At 40.2% G+C, this 22,050-nt stretch overlaps 1 protein-coding gene across 2 annotated transcripts in view; it reads left to right on the top strand.

The window, feature by feature from the left end:
* Nucleotides 1-22,050, top strand: part of CDKL5 (cyclin dependent kinase like 5) — a 190,631-nt gene that overhangs the window by 157,947 nt on the left and 10,634 nt on the right. For both annotated transcript variants that reach the window (XM_029240581.1, XM_029240582.1), the window contains exons 12-16: nucleotides 1,001-1,967; nucleotides 6,682-6,783; nucleotides 7,070-7,175; nucleotides 10,872-10,995; nucleotides 17,746-17,845. In XM_029240581.1, coding sequence (XP_029096414.1) covers nucleotides 1,001-1,967; nucleotides 6,682-6,783; nucleotides 7,070-7,175; nucleotides 10,872-10,995; nucleotides 17,746-17,845 — 1,399 coding nt within the window. The remainder of the gene's footprint in view (nucleotides 1-1,000; nucleotides 1,968-6,681; nucleotides 6,784-7,069; nucleotides 7,176-10,871; nucleotides 10,996-17,745; nucleotides 17,846-22,050) is intronic.

A 22,050-nucleotide genomic window follows, 5' to 3' on the forward strand; every position in this document is an offset into this window, starting at 1 on the left:
TTACCTATCTCAAACCACAATTTGGTCCTTTAAATAGTTACAGTAGAACAAACTGACCTTGCTGCGATGTCAGCTTCAGCTTTCAAATAGAGGACAGGGTTTTCCTCAGGATTTATATTTTGTATTTTAAACCAAGTAGGAAATGAAGCTTTCAGTCCTAAAGATTTCAGTCCAGATGAAGCCTCAGCCCATTTGTAATAATGAAGTGTGAAATGAAGAAGAGAATAAATTGTGTCTTTTGGAGAGAAATTACCTGTTTAGATCCCTGTGATCCAGTTAGAGATATGCTCCTGTTTAGTGTACAGGAGGTATCTGACACTGACATGCCCCGAGTATTGCTGCTTCTCTAATACATAAACGTTGATCATCCTGTTTTCCAACAAACCTCACTAGGCAGTTCACACTTCTTTTCAGAGTATCATTTTCTTTTCTTGAGTACCTTGGTAGAATTCTCATTCGTTGATTATACAGGCTAAAGACAAAAGACATTGGTGCTTGTGTGTATGTGCTGTGAGTGTGTATCTCTGAGGCAGGCTGTGAGTTTTACAAATAAAAACGAAGTTCAAGGAACACAGTGATCTGCAAGTCTAAATGTCTCCTTCTGATGTTCAAGCAGACAAAGAGTCATAAAGAGTTTGCCTATAGGTCAGCCCTCTTCTTCTTTGCAGGCTTTCTACAGTACACACGCATGTGGGCACAAACATAGCAAAAGCATGTTTGCCCAGATTATCAGTTAGAAGCTGTGTTGGCAGTAAGTTAGCTGAGCATTTAAGAATGCCAAAGCACTTCATCAGGACCAGTGCTTTGTGGCAGAGTGACTTGATATAAGCAACTTAATTCTTATTGATAGATTACGTGTTATTTATAGTCACATGTTTGAGAGAGTTACTGTTTTTAGTCTTTGCAGTGTTTTAGGTATTTGTTCTTTTTTGTTTTAATGATACTTTTTGTGCCTCTGCTCTTGAGGGAAACTGATATACTTCTTTCATTTTTGACATAGAAACCAAGCCAGCAAAAGTGCGGCTTTGCAGTCTCATCACAGATCTAACAGCAAGGACATCCAGAACCTAGGTGTGGGTCTGCCCCGGGCTGACGAAGGTCTTCCTGCCAACGAAAGCTTCCTGAACGGAAACCTTGCTGGAGCTACTCTTAGTCCCATGCACACCAAAACCTACCAAGCAGGCAGCCAACCTGGGCCTACCAGCAAAGATCTGACTAACAACAACATACCACACCTTCTCAGCCCAAAAGAAGCCAAATCAAAGACAGAGTTTGATTTTAATATTGACCCAAAGCCTTCGGAAGGCCCGGGCACGAAGTACCTCAAATCAAGCAGCAGATCTCAGCAGAACCGGCATTCATTTATGGAAAGTTCTCAGAGCAAAGCCGGGACGCTGCAGCCCAGTGAAAAGCAGAGTCGGCATAGCTACATCGACACCATTCCCCAGTCCTCTAGGAGTCCTTCCTATAGGACCAAGGCCAAAAGCCATGGGGCATTGAGTGACTCCAAGTCTGTGAGCAACCTTTCCGAAGCCAGGGCCCAGATCGCAGAGTCCAGTACCAGTAGGTACTTCCCATCCAGCTGTTTGGACTTGAACTCTCCCACCAGCCCAACCCTCACCAGGCACAGCGACACAAGAACTTTGCTCAGCCCCTCGGGGAGAAATAACCGAAGTGAGGGCACTCTTGACTCACGCCGAACCACAACCAGGCATTCTAAGACGATGGAGGAGTTGAAGCTGCCCGAACACATGGACAGCAGCCATTCACATTCGCTGTCTGCGCCTCATGAATCCTTTTCGTATGGGCTTGGCTACACCAGCCCCTTCTCCTCCCAGCAGCGTCCACACAGGCATTCCATGTACGTGACCCGGGACAAAGTGAGAGCCAAAGGCTTGGACGGAAGCTTGAGCGTAGGGCAAGGGATGGCGGCCAGAGCCAACAGCCTGCAGCTCTTATCACCTCAGGTACAACTTAGGACCTTGACCAGATCTGTCGGCTCATCATGGAAAGGTGGTGCGGGGATGTGATGGGGTCAGTGTGCAGTTGTCCCTACTGCAGGAGGTCATACTTTCTTGATAGGACACATTTAAGGAAGCAATATTTGAAGGACTAATCTGTTAAAAAAATTTTTTTTAGTTACTTAAGCTAATTGTTGAGTACTCAACGCAGAAAGCTTTTTTTCAAAATCTGTTTTCCTTTCTTAAATGTTCCTTTCTGGCATATTTTGTTCATGTTTTGTACTATTTTTTTTTCATTTATTTTTTATTGAAGTATAGTTGAATTACAATGTGTTAATTATTGCTGTACAGCAAAGTGACTCAGTTATACATATATATACATTCTTTTTCATATTCTTTTCCATTATGGTTTATCACAGAATATTGAATATAGTTCCCTATGCTGTACAGTAGGACCTTGTTGTTTATCCATTCTGTATATACCAGTTTGCACCTGCTAATCCCAAACTTCCAATCCAACCCTCTCTCACCTCCCTCCCCCTTGGCAACCACCAGTCTGTCCTCTATGTCCCTGATTTTGTTTCTGTTTCATAGATAGGTTCATTTGTGTTGTATTTTAGATTCCACATGTAAGTGATATCATATGTTATTTGTCTTTCTCCTTCTGACTTAATTCACTTAATATGATACTCTCTGGTTGCATCCATGTTGCTGCAAATGGCATTATTTCATTCTTTTTATGGCTGAGTAGTATTCCATTGTATATATGTACCACATCTTCTTTATCCATTCCTCTGCCGATAGACATTTAGGTTATTTCCATGTCTTGGCTATTGTGAATAGTGCTGCTGTGAACGTAGGGGTGTATGTATTTTTTTGAATTATAGTTTTGTCCAGATATATGCCCAGGAGTGGGATTGCTGGATCATATGGCAACTCTATTTTTAGTTTTCTGAGGAACCTCCATACTGTTTTCCACAGTGGCTGCACCAACTTACATTCCCAGTAACAGTGTAGGAGGGTTCCCTTTTCTCCACACCCTCTCCAGCATTTGTTATTTGTAGACTTTTTATTGATAGCCATTCTGACCAGCATGAGGTGGTACCTAATTGTAGTTTTGATTTGCATTAGAGAATCCTAGTTTGATTTATTACAGAATTCATCAGCTATATGGGTTAGTTTTCAATTTTCTCAAAATTCAGTGTGAATTCATGGGAATTTTCTCTAATCTCTCCAAACCACATTTGCTTAAATCAAACCCTTTTGCTAATACCTTACTTGATATCTTAACTGAATTGAAAAGTTTTAAATTTATCCAGAACTATAGGTAAATATAACTTCAGGCCAGGATTAATGCTAATTTTCAGTCTTTTGGGTTGTTTTTAAATCTCAAGGCAATGTTTTTAGCATAATGCTGCCTCTATCTTACTGATCTTCAGACTCTAGAACTGACACTAACCTATTTAAAAGAAGCAGCATTCTTGTAACAGAACACATATTTTTAAAATTATATTTTCATGATGTGAAACATTCACCTGCATCAAAGAAATGAAGGTGGAGAAAAACCAGTGTTAGAAGAAGAAAAGAGTGTCATGTAGGAAAAGTACTCTCCTTTTAGAAGATACAAAAATTGGTTCATCGGCGTGTGTCAGAGCTCCAGAAAATAAGATGGACTGTGCAGTGGGAAGCTTAGCAAGATCAGTGCTGGGGAGGGGGAGACTGTCAATAACTGAGCAGTTGGTATAGCAAAGCAGCTAAGATCTTGAGCTGGAAAGCCCGGCAGCCAGTCCTGCAGTGTGCTTCAAACTCTGTAAATTTGGGAAAGTGATATAATCTTTCTGTGCCTTGATACCTCATCTGAGTGTTGTTGTGAGGATTAAACATGGTGTATAAAGCACTGTGTGCCCTATGCCGGGCACAGAGTAAATGTCTTAGTTGTTGCTACTGCTTCTGGGATGATAGGGGCTGTTCTTTAGACACTGAATACCTTCTCTATGCTGGGTATTCTTGGGCACTCAAAAGAGTCTGAGACAGGGTTCTTGCTCTTGAGAAATTTATCTTCTCTCAAGGAAGATTAAGTTATACATGATAAAAATGAACTAATTAAGAACCACATTTCTGTGGCACTGGCTATAAAAGGTACTTGAGGACAGGGAGAGGTCATTGTGAGCAGAAGCAATCAGAAGTGACTTTAGGAGCAACTGAAGGTCTTGCTTAGAGCTCAGATGTGGAGAGAGGTTTTGTGGCTAAAGGATGAAGACGTATTCAGGCATTTACTGAGCTAGGCACAATGATAGGCTCTGATGAAAAAGATGTGGTCCCCGTCCTCTTAGAATGTATGGGCTGGAGGTGGTGGGATGACACTTGCCAATAGATAGGTAGTAATAATACTGTAAGGCTGCATGCCCACACTGTGCTAGAGCTGTGTGCACCGCAGGGGCAGAGGGGAACAGGGACAGAGGGGAGTGGCACAGTGCCAGTGGGGGGTTGTAGGAGGCCCCCAGGGGGCAGGAGTGGAATCTGAGCAGAAACTTCTGAGATGTTGGGAGTTTCACCAGTGGAAGAAAGTAGAGTGGACGTCAGGAAAGAGGCTCGAGGGAGGGCCAAAAAGGGTATCTGGAAGTTAAGGAGGATAATTGAGACATTAAGTAGCATGGTGAGTTGTGGGATTGCAACTTGGGCCACGTGGCTTGAGTGAAAAAATGCAAGATTTAGAGTGGCTTTTGCAATAATCCAAGCATGGGGTGAGGAGAAATATGTTCTGGACTAAGTCAGTGCCAGTGGGAAGACAGAGAAAGTGTGGGTCTAAAGACTCCTCAGAACTAGAAACGGGACTTGTGAATTGAAAGATTGAATATAGAAAAAAGGAAGCCTTCAGGGTTTCTCTTCTTGGAGCTCCTTTTCAGAGTAGAAGAGAGGACTTGAAGTCACCTCATTCAACCCCTCCATTGCACAGATGAGCATGCTGAGGCTCTGAGAGGTTGGGTGGATTGCCCGAGTTTACCCAACTAGTTCAGGGTGGAGCTGGGATCTTGAGGCAATGTCCAGGTCCGTAGGCCAGAGCTTTTTGCATCATGTCATGCTGACATATTGAGGTTGAAGAGTGACCCTGGGCCCCTATGCAGAGATGTTCTCCATGAGGTTGGAAAGACTGTCTGGGGCCCAGGTGAAAGGAGGGGTAGGAGATGTCATGATTGGAGTCAGAGCAGTTGTCAGAGGAGCCCCTCTAGAGAGAAGGGATCATTTAGGGCCTAGAAAGATCTCTAGAGTCTGGCAGCTACACATAGATGTTACATGGAGGTCAAGGCCAGTAAAGTGTGTTAGCATTAAGCATAGTGTAAATAGAGAAGAAGTTAAAAAAAAAAAAAAAAAACTATACCTTGGAAAATGGACAAATGGACTGGCTTTCTGAGAGTGCTAGAGAAAAGGCTTCATGAACATGGTGGAAATAAGCTAATTATAAAACAATAACTGTCGGCTAAACACAGATCCAACTGTTACTGAATTTTAAGTCCAGTTCAGGAAATGCAGTGCCAAGCTGCAAGAAAGTACAAGTTTAAAGGCACAAAGATGGCATATGGCTTGAAAAGTAACTGAAGCTGTGAATAATGATGGGAATCACTCTCTTGCAAAGTACTGTAGGCACCTTCAAGAGCAAGGGGACTGGAGTGGCTCTGTCGCTTAGAGTTTATGTTAGATGTAGAGGTCTTTGTAAACAATGCATGTGATAAAATTCAAATGAGATCTTGTCACAAAGTAGAAAGAAGAAAGGCTACATTGGGTAATTTCCTGCCCAGAATCCTTTCGTAGTACATTTGGGGAGTGAGGGGAAGAAAGAGAAAACCATGTTTTAAATCTCAAATAAACTGGTTTTGACACACCATGTAAGGCTCAAAATAATTTTCTGTGCATAATATACAGATATGCAATTCAGCTAGCTCCTCTGAATGGCTTGGTAATTTTATTCCTTAATCTTTTTTTTCTGAGGGTAGAAAATGCTACTTTTCCCCTCAATGAACACGACTGTGGACCAAGGCTGCTTTTAGCTTGTGACTCACTTCCTTGAGAGAAATAGGTAGTGTCTCCGGAGATGAGTGCTGTCGTGATTATTAAGAAAATACATGAAGTATAAGTACTGTTAACCTAGAGAAGATTAAGAAGAGAACTTAAGTACAAAAACTGCAGTAGTTAGGGAATTTTTAAGACAAATTATTAAGGGTACTGATTCAATTCCTTGATATATCCAAAGAACGTTTGTTTTCATCTTAATCTGCCATGTAAGTCCTTCATGAAAAATAATTTTGCATCTGTAGTTCTTTTTTGAGAACTCAGCCTAAAATCTGCTAGAGAAATTTTGGATTAACTAACAGAACCTCTATTCTAATTGAGTGCTGCTCAGACCATGACTTTCTAGATATTAGGAAGATAATTTTCTTTATTTTTAATAATTAATTGAACTATTTTCAGAGTAATTCCTTCCCTGCTTGCATTAACTTTAATGAGAATTTCACTTTCCATCTGTGTGACGTTTGTTTGACTTATTTTACATTCATCAGATGATTCACTCTCTTATAGGACAATTTGTGTTTTAACCAGTTCACATGTTTAATTTTAGCCAGTTAAGGTACTGGTTATACCAAATAAAACCCATGGCGATTTAGGTGATTTTCATCCCTAGGAAGAGGACACTCTTATAAATCCTTTGAAATTTGACTTCCAGCCCGGAGAGCAACTGCCTCCAGAGATGACTGTGGCGCGATCTTCCGTTAAGGAGTCCTCCAGAGAAGGCACCACTTCATTCCATTCACGGCAGAAGTCTGAGGTCTGAATTTTCTAGAGCTGCTACCTTGTACAATAGAACATGTCTGTAAAGATTGGTCACTCAACATCATTACAGTCTACCTTGTAAGATTTTTTCGTACCCAATCCCCCACAGATAATTCGAACTGGCTTATAAAGTAAGCAGTTTTCCTCATGCCATAATTCTGAGTTTTCTCTTAAATAGATCCCGGAGTAAATTATAGATCAATTAGGCACCGTTCTACGTTCACAGGCTACCTCATTATCTCTCTGTTGTTTACTTTTTATAAACCTATTTTTTATCTCAGGGTGGAGCGTATCATGACCCCCACTCTGATGATGGCACTGTCCCCAAAGAAAACAGACACCTGTACAATGATCCTGTTCCGAGGAGAGTTGGCAGCTTCTACCGAGGTAAACCCAGCTCCTAGCACCCATCAGGGTCCTCTCTTCTCTCTCCCTCACTACACATCCAGGCTGCACTCTCCCCTACATTTCACTGCCCTGACTTCCGGTAAGTGTCATTCTTACCTGCACTACTGCCTTCCACCTCGTCTCCCGCCTTGGTTCCCTCTGTCTTAGTTCAGACCCTTGTGGCTTCTGACTTGGGTACTTTGAGTAGCCTCCCAGCTGCTCTCCCTGTCTCTAAGGTCACCATCAAAATGGTCCCTGGAATGATCCTTCTGAAGCTGTGTTCTGACCACACCACTCATTCATTCGATTAAGTCATAACATACATATTTTTAAATTTATTTATTTTTGGCTGCGTCAGGTCTTAGTTGTGGCACGCGGGATCTTTCTTTGTGGCACGCAGGCTCTTCACTGCGGCACGGGGGCTTCTCTCTAGTTGTTGCATGCAGGCTCCAGAGCGCGTGGACTCTGTAGTTGCAGCGCGCAGGCTTAGTTGCCCTGCGGCATGTGGGATCTTAGCTCCCCGACCAGGAATTGAACCTGTGTCCCCTGCATTGGAAGGCAGATTCTTAACCACTGGACCACCAGGGAAGTCCCAAGTCATAAAATATTTATCGATGTCACTTGTATGTCTGACACTTCTAATTTAGAACATCAGTGAACAAGACAGCCAAAGGTCTCGACCCTCACAGAGCTCACATTCTCATGAGGAGAGAGCAACACTAAATGTAATAATTACATAGAGCAGTAAAAGATAATAAATGCTACAGGGAAAAAAATATAGCAGGGCAATCCATTGCCTCCACCCCAGCCCCAGTCTTCTATCTCTCATCTGCTGAGAGTCCTCTGGTGACTTCCCATTGGCATCAGGACAAAATCTGAGTTCCCTAAGATGGCATTCTAGACTTTCTCTGCCTGGCCCTTGCTATCCTCTCCAGCTCCTCCTCCTCCACTCTGGTGCCCAGCCTGTGGGACTCACACAGGCCGTGCCCTCCTCTGACCTGAATGCAGTACTCCCCCTGCTTGGACAACTTGTTTCTGTCCCTTTTGAGATTCTGCTTTGAGGTCCTCTGCAGTGTGATGGCTTCCCTGCCCACCTAGGTGAAGTGAAGTGTTTCCTCTTTTGTTCCGCCCATGGCCCTCTGTCTCTAACATGACACACACCACATGGTACTGATTCTTTGTTTGCATTTCTTTCTCACAAGGTTACAAGGCCCTTTACCTTTTCCTCTTTTACCGTCATTGACTAGCACACTGCCTGGCAATTTCATAAATATTTGTTGATTGGATGAAAGAAAATCTTCAAGTGTACTTGCATGACCTTAAAAATATGCTTTCGGGCTTCCCTGGTGGTGCAGTGGTTGAGAGTCCGCCTGCTGATGCAGGGGACAGGGGTTCACGCCCCGGCCCGGGAAGATCCCACATACCGCGGAGTGGCTGGGCCCATGAGCCATGGCCGCTGAGCCTGCGCGTCTGGAGCCTGTGCTCCGCAACGGGAGAGACCACGACAGTGAGAGGCCCGCATACCATAAAAAAAAACAAAAACAAAAAAAACAAAACAAAAAATGTGCTTTGATGTTTGACAACTGTAACAGATGTTTCGGTGGCCGAATGGATTTAGGACAGGTTGAGAGAGAAAGGTATCACCTTTAAGGAGCTATGTAGTAATAGAGTGTGAGCCCCCAGGAATCCTCAGACCCTAGTGGTGAGACTGGCAGTAAGCCCACTCAGTAAGCCTCCTGAGTCCGTGAGGCTCAGCTTCTCAAAGCCTCCTTCAAAGGTCACCACGACCTTCTACAGTTGCCACATCCACACTGCCCACCTTCTCATTATTCTGTTGATCTGGGAGGACAGCTGGAAAGGGCAGGAACTGGGGGGTAACACGGACAACTGCTTGGTCATTTTAACTAGGAACCTGAGCTAAATAAATGCATACAAGTGTTATGCAGGACATAATGTATATTGAATGATTAGGCTACTCTGTTCCCTCCTAGCCCAACCTTTGAGAAAAGTATAAGGCATTGAATATGCCTTTTGATGCATTTATTATTCTTTTTTCTGATGCCATGGGTACTTTAGAACCTTATGGGACTAAAATTTTAATTCATATTAAAGTTAATTAAACATGGGACTTCCCTGGTGGCGCAGTGGTTAAGAATCCGCCTGCCAGTGCAGGGGACACAGGTTCGAGCCCTGGTCCACGAAGATCCCACATGCCGCGGAGCAACTAAGCCCATGCGCCACAACTACTGAGCCTGCGCCCTAGAGCCCGCGAGTCACAACTACTGAGCCCGTGCACCACAACTACTGAAGCCCGCACGCTCTAGGGCCTGCATGCCGCAGCCACTGAGCCCACGTGCCTAGAGCCCATGCTCCACAACAAGAGAAGCCACCCAATGAGAAGCCCTTGCACCGCAATGAAGAGTAGCCCCCATTCACCACAACAGAGAAAGCCCACGTGCAGCAACGAAGACCCAACACAGCCAAAAATAAATAAAAATTTTTTTAAAAGTTAATTAAACAAAATATTGTAGTGTACATATAAGCAAGTCTTTTCTTCTCTCACTGTAAGTTTTACTTCCAAAGTGGATCATACGTGTGTTATTTCTATAGATGTCTGGAGAGTATACTTTAATATTAAAATGTTAACTAAGTTTTCAATTAATTAATTAGTCCTTGACTTCTAGAAACACAGTTTTATTTTGATTGCAAGTGAATTAACTTGGTTACTATCAGCAAAGCCCCTCATAATCGACTTCACTGTTAGGCAGGAAGAATATTTTTATTTTAGAAAGTCCAGAAATAGAAGGAAAAGATTTAACTAGGTGAAACATTTGGAGACATCGCTTGTTTCAATCATGCTACTAAATCTAACTGGATGAAGATTTAGTGGTATCATTGAAACGACAGATTTTTTAGTATATTTCCCATTTTCAGTCCTGCTGGCCAAGAGTCAAGTAGTATGGTGCCATTTGTCTTTATATACAGCCTGTATATTCCTTTTGTGATGAAATTTGCAATATATTTTCATTTATGACCAAGCTTAGAAATTGATAGAAAAGGTAATACCCACCCACCCCCCAAAGAAAAGCAGAAAAGTATTTACTCACATACATTGTGGTTTGTCTTTTTGTTTATTCCTGGATTGAAAACTTAGAGAAAAATAGTATTTTTGTAAAAATAACCAAATTTCTTTGGAATTGAGTTTTAAAAGATATAAAATTGATGCCACCTCCCAAGTGGCAAGGGTTAAACTGTAGTTTGTGTATTCCAGTACACATACTGTTAAGAATCACTTCACACTAAGAATAGATTTTACGTAGTTGGGTCTATGATGTAAGAAAGCCTCAACTTAAAAGAATGTCAAAACAGGGAGATGGGGATCATATTCATACTTTTAAGTCTCCTACGATGTTCTCCAGTTTATCAGCTGATACATCAATTTATGCCTTGAATATATATTGCCTGGTGTTAATTGACCCTTGCAAGTTACTGTCATAGGCAGTTGGAGGTGGGGGGAATGCTCCCTGGAATGCCTCCAGCCTCAGAAAACGTACGAGTTATATGAAGGGCAAATAAGGATTTTGACTTATCTTTTTGTTAGTTTATTTTGTTTGTGTGAGAGAAAGTGCAATAGAACAACATGAGAACTGCTTTAACCAAAAGAGTATATCAGTGGCTTACTTTTTCTTCATTCAGTGCCATCTCCACGTCCAGATAATTCTTTCCATGAAAATAATGTGTCAACCAGAGTCTCTTCCCTACCGTCAGAAAGCAGTTCTGGAACTAATCACTCAAAAAGACAACCAGCATTTGATCCATGGTGGGTATTTTAGCTTGTTTTTACTCTTCTTTTTTCTAATTGTAGATTTTAGATTTCATAGTAATTCTGGATAAAACTTTTTAGCATTCTTTCCCCTGCTAGGCCTTTCTTTCTAAAGAGAGATTGTTTAATAAGGGAAATGTGATTTGTCATTATTTGTAATAGTTTCTTTCATGTTCACCATTTATATTAAATACGATGTAAAAGAAAGAAAATATCCTGGGTCAGTACATACCTCATAAGTCTTCCATCGCCTTCTTCTGACATGATTGATGTCCTTTGCTGTCTTCTCCACTTGTTGCTGTTGAATCATGTAGGAGACACTTTGCTTAGCTCTTTGTGTGCACTGTCTCACTCAGTACTCACAATCAGCCTTTGAAGTAGGGGTGCCTCCCACTCTCCAGATGAGGAAACTGCAGCTTAGAAAAGGTAAGGAGCCTGCCTGGTGCTGAACAGCCAGAAACAGGGAGGAGGGAGCCGGGATCTAGACCTAGATGCATTCTGACTCCGAAGCTCATGTCCTGTACTTCTGTGCCGCCTGACTTTCATTCAGGGTGGAAAGAGAGAAATAGGGGAACAACCCTTCATGCTACCGCAAAAATGTACTGGTAGTCAGAGGATAACATGATGTGCCAATTTTGCTTATCCTTTAATCTTTGTGTCATGTGTAATAAAAATTTAAGGAGAGAATTATAACATACATCAAGTCTCATTAGCAGATCTTGGCTTGGGGGTAGGACTATTTTTTTAATAATGTAGACTTTATATTCTCAGCTCCCCAGAAAGACTTCCCAGAATCTAGATGTGAGGGGTGTTTAAGTATTTCATACAGCTGCTAAGCTCTCCACCAAGAGAATAAAATGGTGCCTCATTGTAACTCACTGAATTGAGAACGAGACCAATCTGTCAGATTCCATCTCTGCTGTTTACTGCCAGAATTCACACAATTTGGACCCTGTTGGCAGGGTTATATCAAGGTTTCAGTGTTACCATGCCCTATGCGGAAAATAACTTACTTATTTTTACAATAATAAAAACGGTTTTCTTAAAGCTATAAATACTTTTTCTTTTGTAAGCATACTTTATATCTATCGCCTTATTTATAAAATGAGAGTTTTAACATTAATGACTCAGAGGTTAGACCCTGGAAATAGGATATCTTGACTAGTGTCACCTTTTGGCCATGTGACCTTCAGTTCTCTGCCCCTCAGTTTCCTTGTCTGTAAAATGGGCTAAGAGTAGCACCTCCCTCATTGGGTAAATATGATCGTTAAATGAAGTCAAACATCAAAAGCATCTAGAGCAGTGCCTGGCACCGTTGTGACTTGTTAACGTTAGCAGCCATGGTTTTTGCCATTAATGTTCTTTAACTTCAGTATGATTTGCCAGGTGTCTCCTCTCCACTTACTTTGCTGATGAACTTCAGTGCATTCTTCCAACGTGTAACAGTAGACAAGATCTATACATTAACCTGAGAGCACAGGTACAACTTCTTTAAGTTAACGGCGTTGACAGTTTTCAAGTGTGGTTTTGACAAGCCGTGAGAATAGTGTCTAAGTTGTGAGAACACAGAAGTTCAGATGGAATTGTTTTTCGTCTTGGTCATTGCATGATGAAGTGGTGATGGTTTAAAAGTGCGTCGATTGCATGTTAACATAGTCCTATGAAAATTAGGTAGGTCAGATCAAAACTAAATCCAAATGTGGGATTAACAGTCTTAACAGCATATTGTTTCTGTCTTTTTGATAATCAGTTTAAGTAGAGCTTGTTTAGACCTGGATATGTGTAGAAACCTAACAACAATTGTTTTAAAAAAGAGGCACAGTTGGGATGCTGAACTTTAGATAAGTCTTCATCAAGTCATCTTTACTCTGATACTGCTGTTATGAGGCTTGAGAGAATTCCAGAATTGCCAGGGGTGAATTGGCTATATTCTTTTGTTCTTACTACCCCTCATGATAATGCTGCTATGATAGTTCTCCACGCATCATATCTAACTTAGTCTAAGTCATGCATTAAGCTTGACTTGTCTTGGATTATTTTCTTGAACAATATCTCTCATTGGTTTACCATATTTATATTTGAGAGAAATGCCGTTTGATAACTGTTAACAAAAACATGAACAAACCATGGTGACATAGTGAATTGCTGTTCCTAAATTATCACTTACCTAAGAGCAGTCTGTTTCTCCTTGTTAGTAGTACTTCCATTTCTTTGGAGAAGAGGATATTTGTACAGTGTCCACATTTCTTGCAATAGAAAAATCAAGCTACTATGTCATACTTTGATAAATGGATAGTGTAGTATAATACACAGAGCTGTTATTCTGGCCATCTCAGCTGTCCAGAATCCAGTTAAGAACTGGGAGATAAGCCAAAATATTTCAGAACAACAAAAATAGGGTTAATGCAGTCAGATTGATCATCTTTACTAACGGGAAAACACCTCCACCCTCCCTGTGAGCCTGTTTATTCTTCTTTTATGCACAGTTCTAGCAGTTGGCACTGAGGTTGTCAGGCAAGAAATAATCCCAGGTAACAGTACAGTGTGCAGAGGGAGAAGGATTCTAAACAATAGCTGTAGAGAGAAGAGGGGTATTTTTGCTTTTTCTCAGGCCCCAGTGGGAAAATCATTTCTAGCTGTATGGTCTTATACATAGCAGAGATATCCATGTAGAGTATATATCTTTAAAACAGGCTGCTCTTACTTTCCATAAAAAGGCAAAGTGTTTAGAAAGACTGCTGTCAAAATTGGGTTAAAAATTGACACTTAAATAATAAACCAAATTAATTAGAAATCCCAGTCGTTGAGATAAGTGAAGAATTGCTGTCACTCGCACAATCCCAGGCTTTCTCTTCTTGTAAAGTTATGATGACATTGGTATCCATTATTGCTTGTCATGATAACTCGCAGAATTATTCCTGTAGAATTAGTCACTGACTTCCTACTCTCAGACATTAGCCGACCCACCCTAGTCACACTGGCAGGGCGGGAGGGTGGCAGGACAAGTGTCACAGAGTAAGCATCTCTCCTCTTCTGCGCGCCTTCATGCTGCTGCTCTTGGGGAGATTATGCTGGCACTTCCTGGCCCTCCGTCAAACCTGTGGGTCTCTTGCCTTGAGTTTGTGAGCAGCTTGAGGTCACACTCCTTGTTTTAGTTTTTCTCTGTATCTCCAACACTTAACACAGATCCTGATGCATACACAGTACTCTGTAAGTGTTGGTTGGCTTTGATTCAGTCAGTTTTAATTCCTTCCTTTTTTTAGATGAGTCTTTTGAATTCTCTTTCCTCTTAACCCCTTATGGAAGTAGTAGCTGTTGTGGTAGATACTGTTTGAGTCCCATGACTGTTCAGGAAGGAGACTGTTATTGTTAACCGCTCCCTCCACCCACGCACACACACACATTCCTCCCCCATCATCCTCACTGCCCACCCCACCCCCCACTGTGCCAAGTGACTAGCTGGGTGGTCCTTCTGAAAGCTCCTGTCCCTGTGATTTATGTGATCACCCACTTGCCCTTCTCTTGTGCTGCTCCTCTTGAACCCATCTGTTGCCTGTACAGTTAGCTCAGCTCAGCACACAACTGTTGACCGTACCAGGTAGAATCAATGACAGGGTCCAGAATTCACAAATGAGATTAAGTCGTGCGGCGACTCTTACCCTTTGGGTGCACTGCTGGTTATAGATGTTCAAGTCTTTTCATTCATTTGTACAGCACACAGCTTTTTAGGTGCCTGTGTTCCAGGTAGCTTCCCTCCATCCCTAAGTCTCTCTCGCAGGCTTTTCCTCTTATGTTTTTCTGTTAATTCTCTGTATGTGTATGATTCAGTGTAGCTTCTCCCTCTTTGTCTTTTCCCTCTCTGTCTCCCTCTCTCTCCCAACTGGCACTCTTTCTTTCTCTCTGACTTCCTTTTGTGTCTTTTGTGATGCATGCATACTCACACCTTACACCTAGCTTTCATCCTCTAGTCCAAGGGTAATTTATTTTCTTTTTGCTTTGGCCCGTGCAATCTTTTCCCACCTGGATCTTGGCCCTACCGCCTCTCTGCAGCTCCAGTTTGAGGATGTTTTCCTCATCATTCCCCTTTCCCCCGGGCTCTAGTTTATCCAGTTCCTCTGAAGAGACCCTGCGGAGAGTCTTTGATTCATCCTCTGTGTTTTGGGGACGCAAGGAACTGCAAACACCGGGCTTTTTGTCCTGCTGCTTCTTCTCTTTCAGTACCCTTCCCCCACCCCCCCATCCTCTCACTTTCATTTTATTGGACAGACTCTTCTTCCTACCCAAATCCTGCTCCTCCTAGGACTAGTTGTCTCAAGCCTTCACTTCCTCTCATGCCAATGTTAACATTCTTATAGTAACGCCCATTCCCATCCTGAGATTGTGGTCATGATGAATGTGTCCCCCTTAAAGATTTCCTGGGTTGGCAGAAAGCACTTTAACTACTGACCCTCAGCAGACCTTTGAGATTTTGTTAGACTTTAATTCTGATTAGCAAAAACTTCTACCCGTTAATCTGAGTACTCTGTTGTGCTTCTAGGTTATGTGCAGACCCCATTATGGAAGGGCATAAGCTATATCATAAGCATATAATTCTTTAACTTCTGGAAGTTACAGAACATTAGGAATAGTATTGCTGGTTGGACTAGATGCTCTCTAAGGTTACTTTCAATTCTAAGAGTGGTGCTTTTGTGATTCCAGCAAACTACTTACACTGTTCTGCTGTGTTCCGTAGAACCCTCACATAACTGAATGCTGTGGCCTGGAATTTAGTTTAGGGCAGTCTGTCTTTAGGCCCCATCCAAGGGTTTCACCTCCTTAATCTCAACAGTACTTGTCATAAGAAACTTTGACCGAATAGGCCCAGCCTGTCATTAGGATGAGAGTGCTTTTTCCAGCACTACAACACTGAGTTTAAAGAATCTTTAACTTTTCACTATTCCATTCTCACTCATTCCATCATGTCTGAAGCTTTTTAGCTTTCAAAATTTTATATGCATCATTCTGAGTCCCAGTGCTAATTATTTTATTGGTTGTGTTGTATTACAAAACTTTAACTTCAGAACTTGGAACTCTCTCAGTGAGGTTTAAAATTGCAGGTCCTAATGAGTTTCAAGAACACTTGAGCCTACAGTACATGTTTTTCCTTCTTTGGTATTCCCATTAACTTTTAGGCCAAACACTTAAGAAGAAATGACCATTGCTCCTTCAAACAGTCATGGTTTTTACTTCTTGTTTTTTGTGTGTTTGTCTCTCTCTCTCTCTAAATTGTTTCCCTTGTGGTCTTTGATCATGAGTTCGTGGCTTTTCAAATGAATTTTGTGTGGTTTGTAAAACCTTTTTATTATATCGCAGTACATGTTTGTTGTTTGAAATTAAAAAGAAGTAACAACAAATCACCAATAATCCTACTACCCAGAAATGATAACTAGTAAGATTTTTAAAAATTTTCTTCCTGCTTTTTAAAAAACGTGTGTATATATACACATATATGCCTTTTTAAAAAAATACAGTTGGGCTCGTATTATGTAGAAAGTTTTGAATCCTGATGTTTTCACTTCATATTGTAGTTGGAATATTCCTTCATATTAGTGAAAAATCTGTGAAGATGTGATTTTTAAAAATAGCTTCATGGTGTTTTCTATCATGTGAATCTGTAATGGTTTGTATAGATGTTTTCTGCCTTCACAGAGGTTTAATCAAGTAAAGGATGCTAGTTTGCTCATGTTTTTTTAGATGTTCTGGTAACTTTACTGTTCAGTACTCTAAAACCATAAATATGAATGAATTCTGTCACCGTTAATGTTTCTACTCTTGATTTTGGGGAATAGCTAATAGAAGGAATTCAGTCATTTGAGAAAATGGTTTTCCACAGTCATCTAGATGTTCAAATTCAAAATAGGGCCCGTGGAATGTGCCTTTTTCAAGAATGACACCATTCCAGTTGTTTTTTAAAGACCGTAAATTAATTTAAGTAATATAGGGCCTCTGTTAACATACAAGTAGTCACCTTCTTGGGGCTGAGGTGTCTTGTTTGCTCTCTTTTAATATCTCCTATTTGTATTAAAATACCTGGTGGTGTCAGTGGTATGAAGCTTAATGTCGTTATTTTCAGTTAGAAGCTTTTTTTTCAGAAGAGTGCTTTGTATTAAAGCATTCATCCTGTCTCCATTTTTTCATACCTTATCTATTTTTTATTTAGTTTTAATAAATATATATAAGATTTTTATAAAGGGATTTTCCAGTTTCAGGCAACTTTTACTTTTATTTGTAAGGTTTATGTAGCAGTATTGTTTGTTTTTTTTTTAAATGTTCAGTACCTTGGCAAGCCACTAATAATGAACTTGTTAAGCTGGTTTTTAAAAGGTAAATAGAAAAACGAAGATACTGAAAATGTTTCTGTTTCTCTCAGAGCGTTACAGAAAAGCCATCCTTCAAAGCGTGTCCTTTTCAGACTCTAATTCTGAGGTTTTCAACAGCATGAAAATGGTCCTGCAGCATAGATACAGATCATTTGTAATAATGCTCAAATTGCTCGTTCAAGTGAGCCTTTGCCAAAAGGCTAATCATTAACCATGGTTGATGAGATTCAGTTCCTTCTGTGGTTTTTAGAGGCTCTTTACCTATGTGCTTGATTCTTCATGGCTATTTGAACCTGGTGTCATGCATTTTTGGTCTTCATTATGTTTGTCATATAATGGCAGGAGAATGATTGAAAGATCAATATGATAAAAATGTCTTCCCATTTAGGAAAAGTCCTGAAAACATTAGTCATTCTGAACAACTCAAGGAAAAGGAAAAACAAGGTTTTTTCAGGTCAATGAAAAAGAAAAAGAAGAAATCTCAAACAGTAAGTAGATGGCCAGTTTCTATTTACAGTGGCATCCGTATGAGTCTGCATTAGTCTGTGGGTACTTTACACTTTGTATGTGACAAAGTGAATTATTTTCTTATTGAGACTTAACATGCATATACTGTATATGTTTCTTTCTCAAATTCTATACAACTATCCTCCTCTCACAGAGCCTTTTCTAGGTTCAACAGAATCTCCAGGAATAGAAGAAATTTAATTTGGATGAAAGAGAATGCTTTAACCCTTTCTCAATAAACATCTTATCCATGTGGGTTTATATTCATGTAAAAACTATGAAGCTGCAGGATTTATTTCTCTCTGAGAGTTAAAGATACGTGAAAATTTAGGAAATGGTTTTGGTTTGTGTTTAAATCTTAAAATTCTTAACTAACCATCGTTCATTATTCTCCGCTGGCTGGTTATCTGATTCCCATGTTGACAAGTGCATTTCTGGGCTGCCTAGTCACAGACAGGTCATAGTATTTGACATTTCAGGGCTTGCTTTAGTAGGACATGTTTATCTTGTGATTGAACTGTGAAATGGAATGAGTCTCACTTCCTGAGAGCCCTCCACCTGAACCAAGGGCTGGGTGCATGGAACTGTGCAGGTCACATCACTGAACGAACCAGGCAAGGATTCTGCTGGTTAGTGACGTGAGAACACATGGGGAAGCCAGGCCTCCAGGCCAGCAGGAACGTCTTCACCCACACAAGGCGCTCTTCCTCCTTTGCTTTATGACACCTTTGAGACTAGACAAGGTTGAGTCAGCCATTTTAAATTATTTTGTTTCTAGTTTTACTTCATACGTGATTGACTCTCGTTTATTTGAAAAGGAAAAAGGCATAATCAAAATGACCTACCCAGGTGGACTTCATTAATTTCATCTCTTAAGATGAATAGATTAGACTCAGTTTTTCTGAGGTCTGTTCCGTTACGAAAAGTCTAGGATTATGACTCAATGGTGAGTAAAGATGAGATAGATGATAGTAAAAAGGAATATAATATTTGAAGTAAGGATTTAATAAAGGCCTTCCTAGATTACCTTTCTAGATTACTCTTTACTTGCTTGTTTGTTAAATTTATGATGTCACTATAATATAAATATGAGCTCATTACAGAAAAATTGAGAAAAAAATGATCATTTCTAATCTCACCACCCTATCACAACTAGTATTAGGATTTTGGTATATTTCCTCCTAGCTTTTTGGCCTGTGCATATGTTTATGGAAAGAAGGTGGTTTTTTAGTTTGTTTTAAATAATAGTAGTCATTCTAGTATAATTTTGTATTCTGGCTTTTTAATAGTATTTCTGTCACACATACACACAATATGTACGTTACTACACAGATTTTATTATCTTCATTTTAATGGCTGCATAATATTCCTGAAATGTTTATTTAGAAAAAAGGCAAAACCTGCCTATATGGCTAACTGAAACTCACTTAAAGTAGAAGGTCCAGTCAAGATGTCACTTAGTTGCATATTAACTACATATGTTATTTAGACCAGATGAACAAAATAGACCTGGTTTGAAGTAGAGAAGTTTAAAATATGTAAAGTGCTATTAAAACTTATATCATCATCTGTGGAACATATTTATCCATCATGAACATTAAACTTAGACTGCCTCCTCCTAACCACTGTTATTTTTATTTCGAGTTTGTTTTTGTTCTTAACCTCAGGCCCATAGCCATTGTGGGGTGATTAAGTGGAAGAAAATAGCAAGGACACAGGAATTGAAGGTGTTTTTGTATATAGATTTAGCTTTTGATATCTGCCTTAGACCCACGTTAAACCTGCGGCTCACCATGGCATAAATCAAGTATGTACATGTTGACTGACTATTATTCAAGATCTGGTTCAAATTTTAGATGTTTAAATAGTGTAGAGTAGGGTAAATAGGAAATTTACTATTCTCTAACATACTCTCCACTTGAACTTACTTTTTTTAGGGTTTCATACTTTTCTTTTTTGATATGTAAAGCAACTGCAAAATATCTCTGCACAGGTCACAGTGACTTAAGCCTTCCAAACCAAAAGTTGTTTATACCCTCTGCATTTTTTTTAATTAAAAGAGGAAAAAAAATGTTTAAAGGACTTTGATATCTAGAGTAAGATTTCCAAAAAGCACTCAGCATAGTACTTCCTGGCAGACCTCAGGCTCCCAGGCTTGACATTGTGTTAACTCTGCCTCCTTCACATGAGCATTGGAACAGAATTAAATTTAACTTTTCTTCACTCTCTAGAACTCAGCAAAAGGAAACTAGGTAAATGAACTTTGAAAGATTTAAAGCATTGTGGCCTTTGCATAAGATTCAACAAAATGGTAATCTGATACCCAGTGCACAGAGAGTAGCCTCTGTGGGTCCTAAATCTAGTTTAACCCCTTTATTTTGCTAACTGCCCAGGCAAGTTGTGACCTGCCCAAAGTTGCACAATTACTTGGGAGAACGGGAGGTGGGTTCTCCTGAATAGTAGGCCTAGCTCAGTCCCTGCCAGGGGCCCAGCGGTGCGGAGCGCCGCCGGCTACTTGTCTTTTTTTTTTTTTAATTGAAGTATAATTGATTTACAATATTATATTTGTTTCAGGTGTACAGCATAACGATTCAGTATTTTTGCAGTTTACACTCAAAAGTTATTATAAGATAATGGCTAGAATTTCCTGTGCTATACATTATATCCTTGTTGCTTCTCTATTTTATTTTATTTATTATTTTTTTTATTGGAGTATAGTTGATTTACAATGTTGTGTCACTTTTTGCTGTACAGCAAAGTGAATCAGTTATACATATACGTGTCTGAGGGCTTTCTTGTGGCCTACTTAGACATGCAAGTTAAACTCTTCCTGGATCCCTGTCTTGGGAGCAGGAAACCTTATGGGCTATTTTACTCGAATGTCTTCATACACACCCATAAAAGATGATCTGAACACCTTCATATACATTCTGGTTCTCTGACAATTGAAATATCCAAAACAGGGAAAAGTCGTGCCAGAAAATCATTCTGTATTGTAAAGATGCCTGCTTTGACTCAAGCAAATCTGGAAGCCTCCTTGGGAAATCTGGCTTCAGTTCCACATTCAGACAGTTACATAAGCCCTCAGAGCATATGGTGACTTTGCCAACTTGGTAATTTTACCCTAGTTAGTATCTCAACTGGTAATCATGCTTCAGTTTAAGGATTGAACTTTCTGTTTCTTCACTTTTGTGGCGTATTCTGAATTGTGCCAGCTATTTTCCATGGGGTGAATACTTCTCACAGTGTAGAACCAGGCTTCTTCCTCAACGGTAGAATCCTGCAATATTGATATATTCCTCTTCCAAGTGATGTTTTCTGGTTCAAGAGTTGACCACGTTCAGAGAGGTTTGCGGTGTCTTTTTCTTTTTTCCTAATAGACTGGCAGATTACATGGTAGATTATTTAGTTGCTTAAGACCTCTGGCAATTAGGAAAAGATTGAAGCTCATCAGTAGCCCTTTAAACATAATTCTTTGTAGCAGTCCTATTTCTGATAATAAATAAATAAATCCTTAAATGTTTTGTAAGCTTAATGTGAATATGTGTGTGTAGGTCTCTAGAGACATTCCTGCTATAGGTATTGAGCCTGTCCGAATGTTCTTTATATACACAGAAGTTTCTACATGTCTTGAACTTACATTATTGGCATCTTCATGTCCAGGTGAGAAATGAAACAGAACCTCTCAAGATGCACACACAGCACAGAGATTCTTTCAGTGACTGTTAATATTTAACAATTTGAGGGCATCCAAGGGCTAGGAGTTTCGATAAGAGCACCTTCTTTTTTTTCCTTGGCAATTAGTTTATTTGTATCTTATATTGCAGACAGATTCCACCAACGGGGAGAATCCAAGCATCAAGAAATCCCTCTTTCCTCTTTTTAATTCAAAGAATCATTTAAAGCATAGTTCTTCTTTGAAAAAGCTTCCTGTAGTCACTCCACCCATGGTACCCATTTTTACGTATGGTAGCCCTGAAAACTGCTCCAGTAAACTTGTTTTACTGATGACAACAGCATGTCTTTTATTTTCATGGGGTCATATTCTCTTTGTGCTAGTTAAGTACCTGAGCCAGTTCCATAAATTCACTGAGATACAAATTCTTCGACACTCTGGATTTCCTGAATCAGTTAAGGAGGTTGAAGCATAAAAGGCTATTAAACAAACAAACTAGTGAAAGGCTAG

Source organism: Monodon monoceros, unplaced genomic scaffold (genome assembly GCF_005190385.1).
Source record: "Monodon monoceros isolate NGI ecotype Baffin Bay Population unplaced genomic scaffold, NGI_Narwhal_1 Super_Scaffold_22, whole genome shotgun sequence".
NCBI classification, from domain to species: Eukaryota; Metazoa; Chordata; class Mammalia; order Artiodactyla; family Monodontidae; genus Monodon; species Monodon monoceros.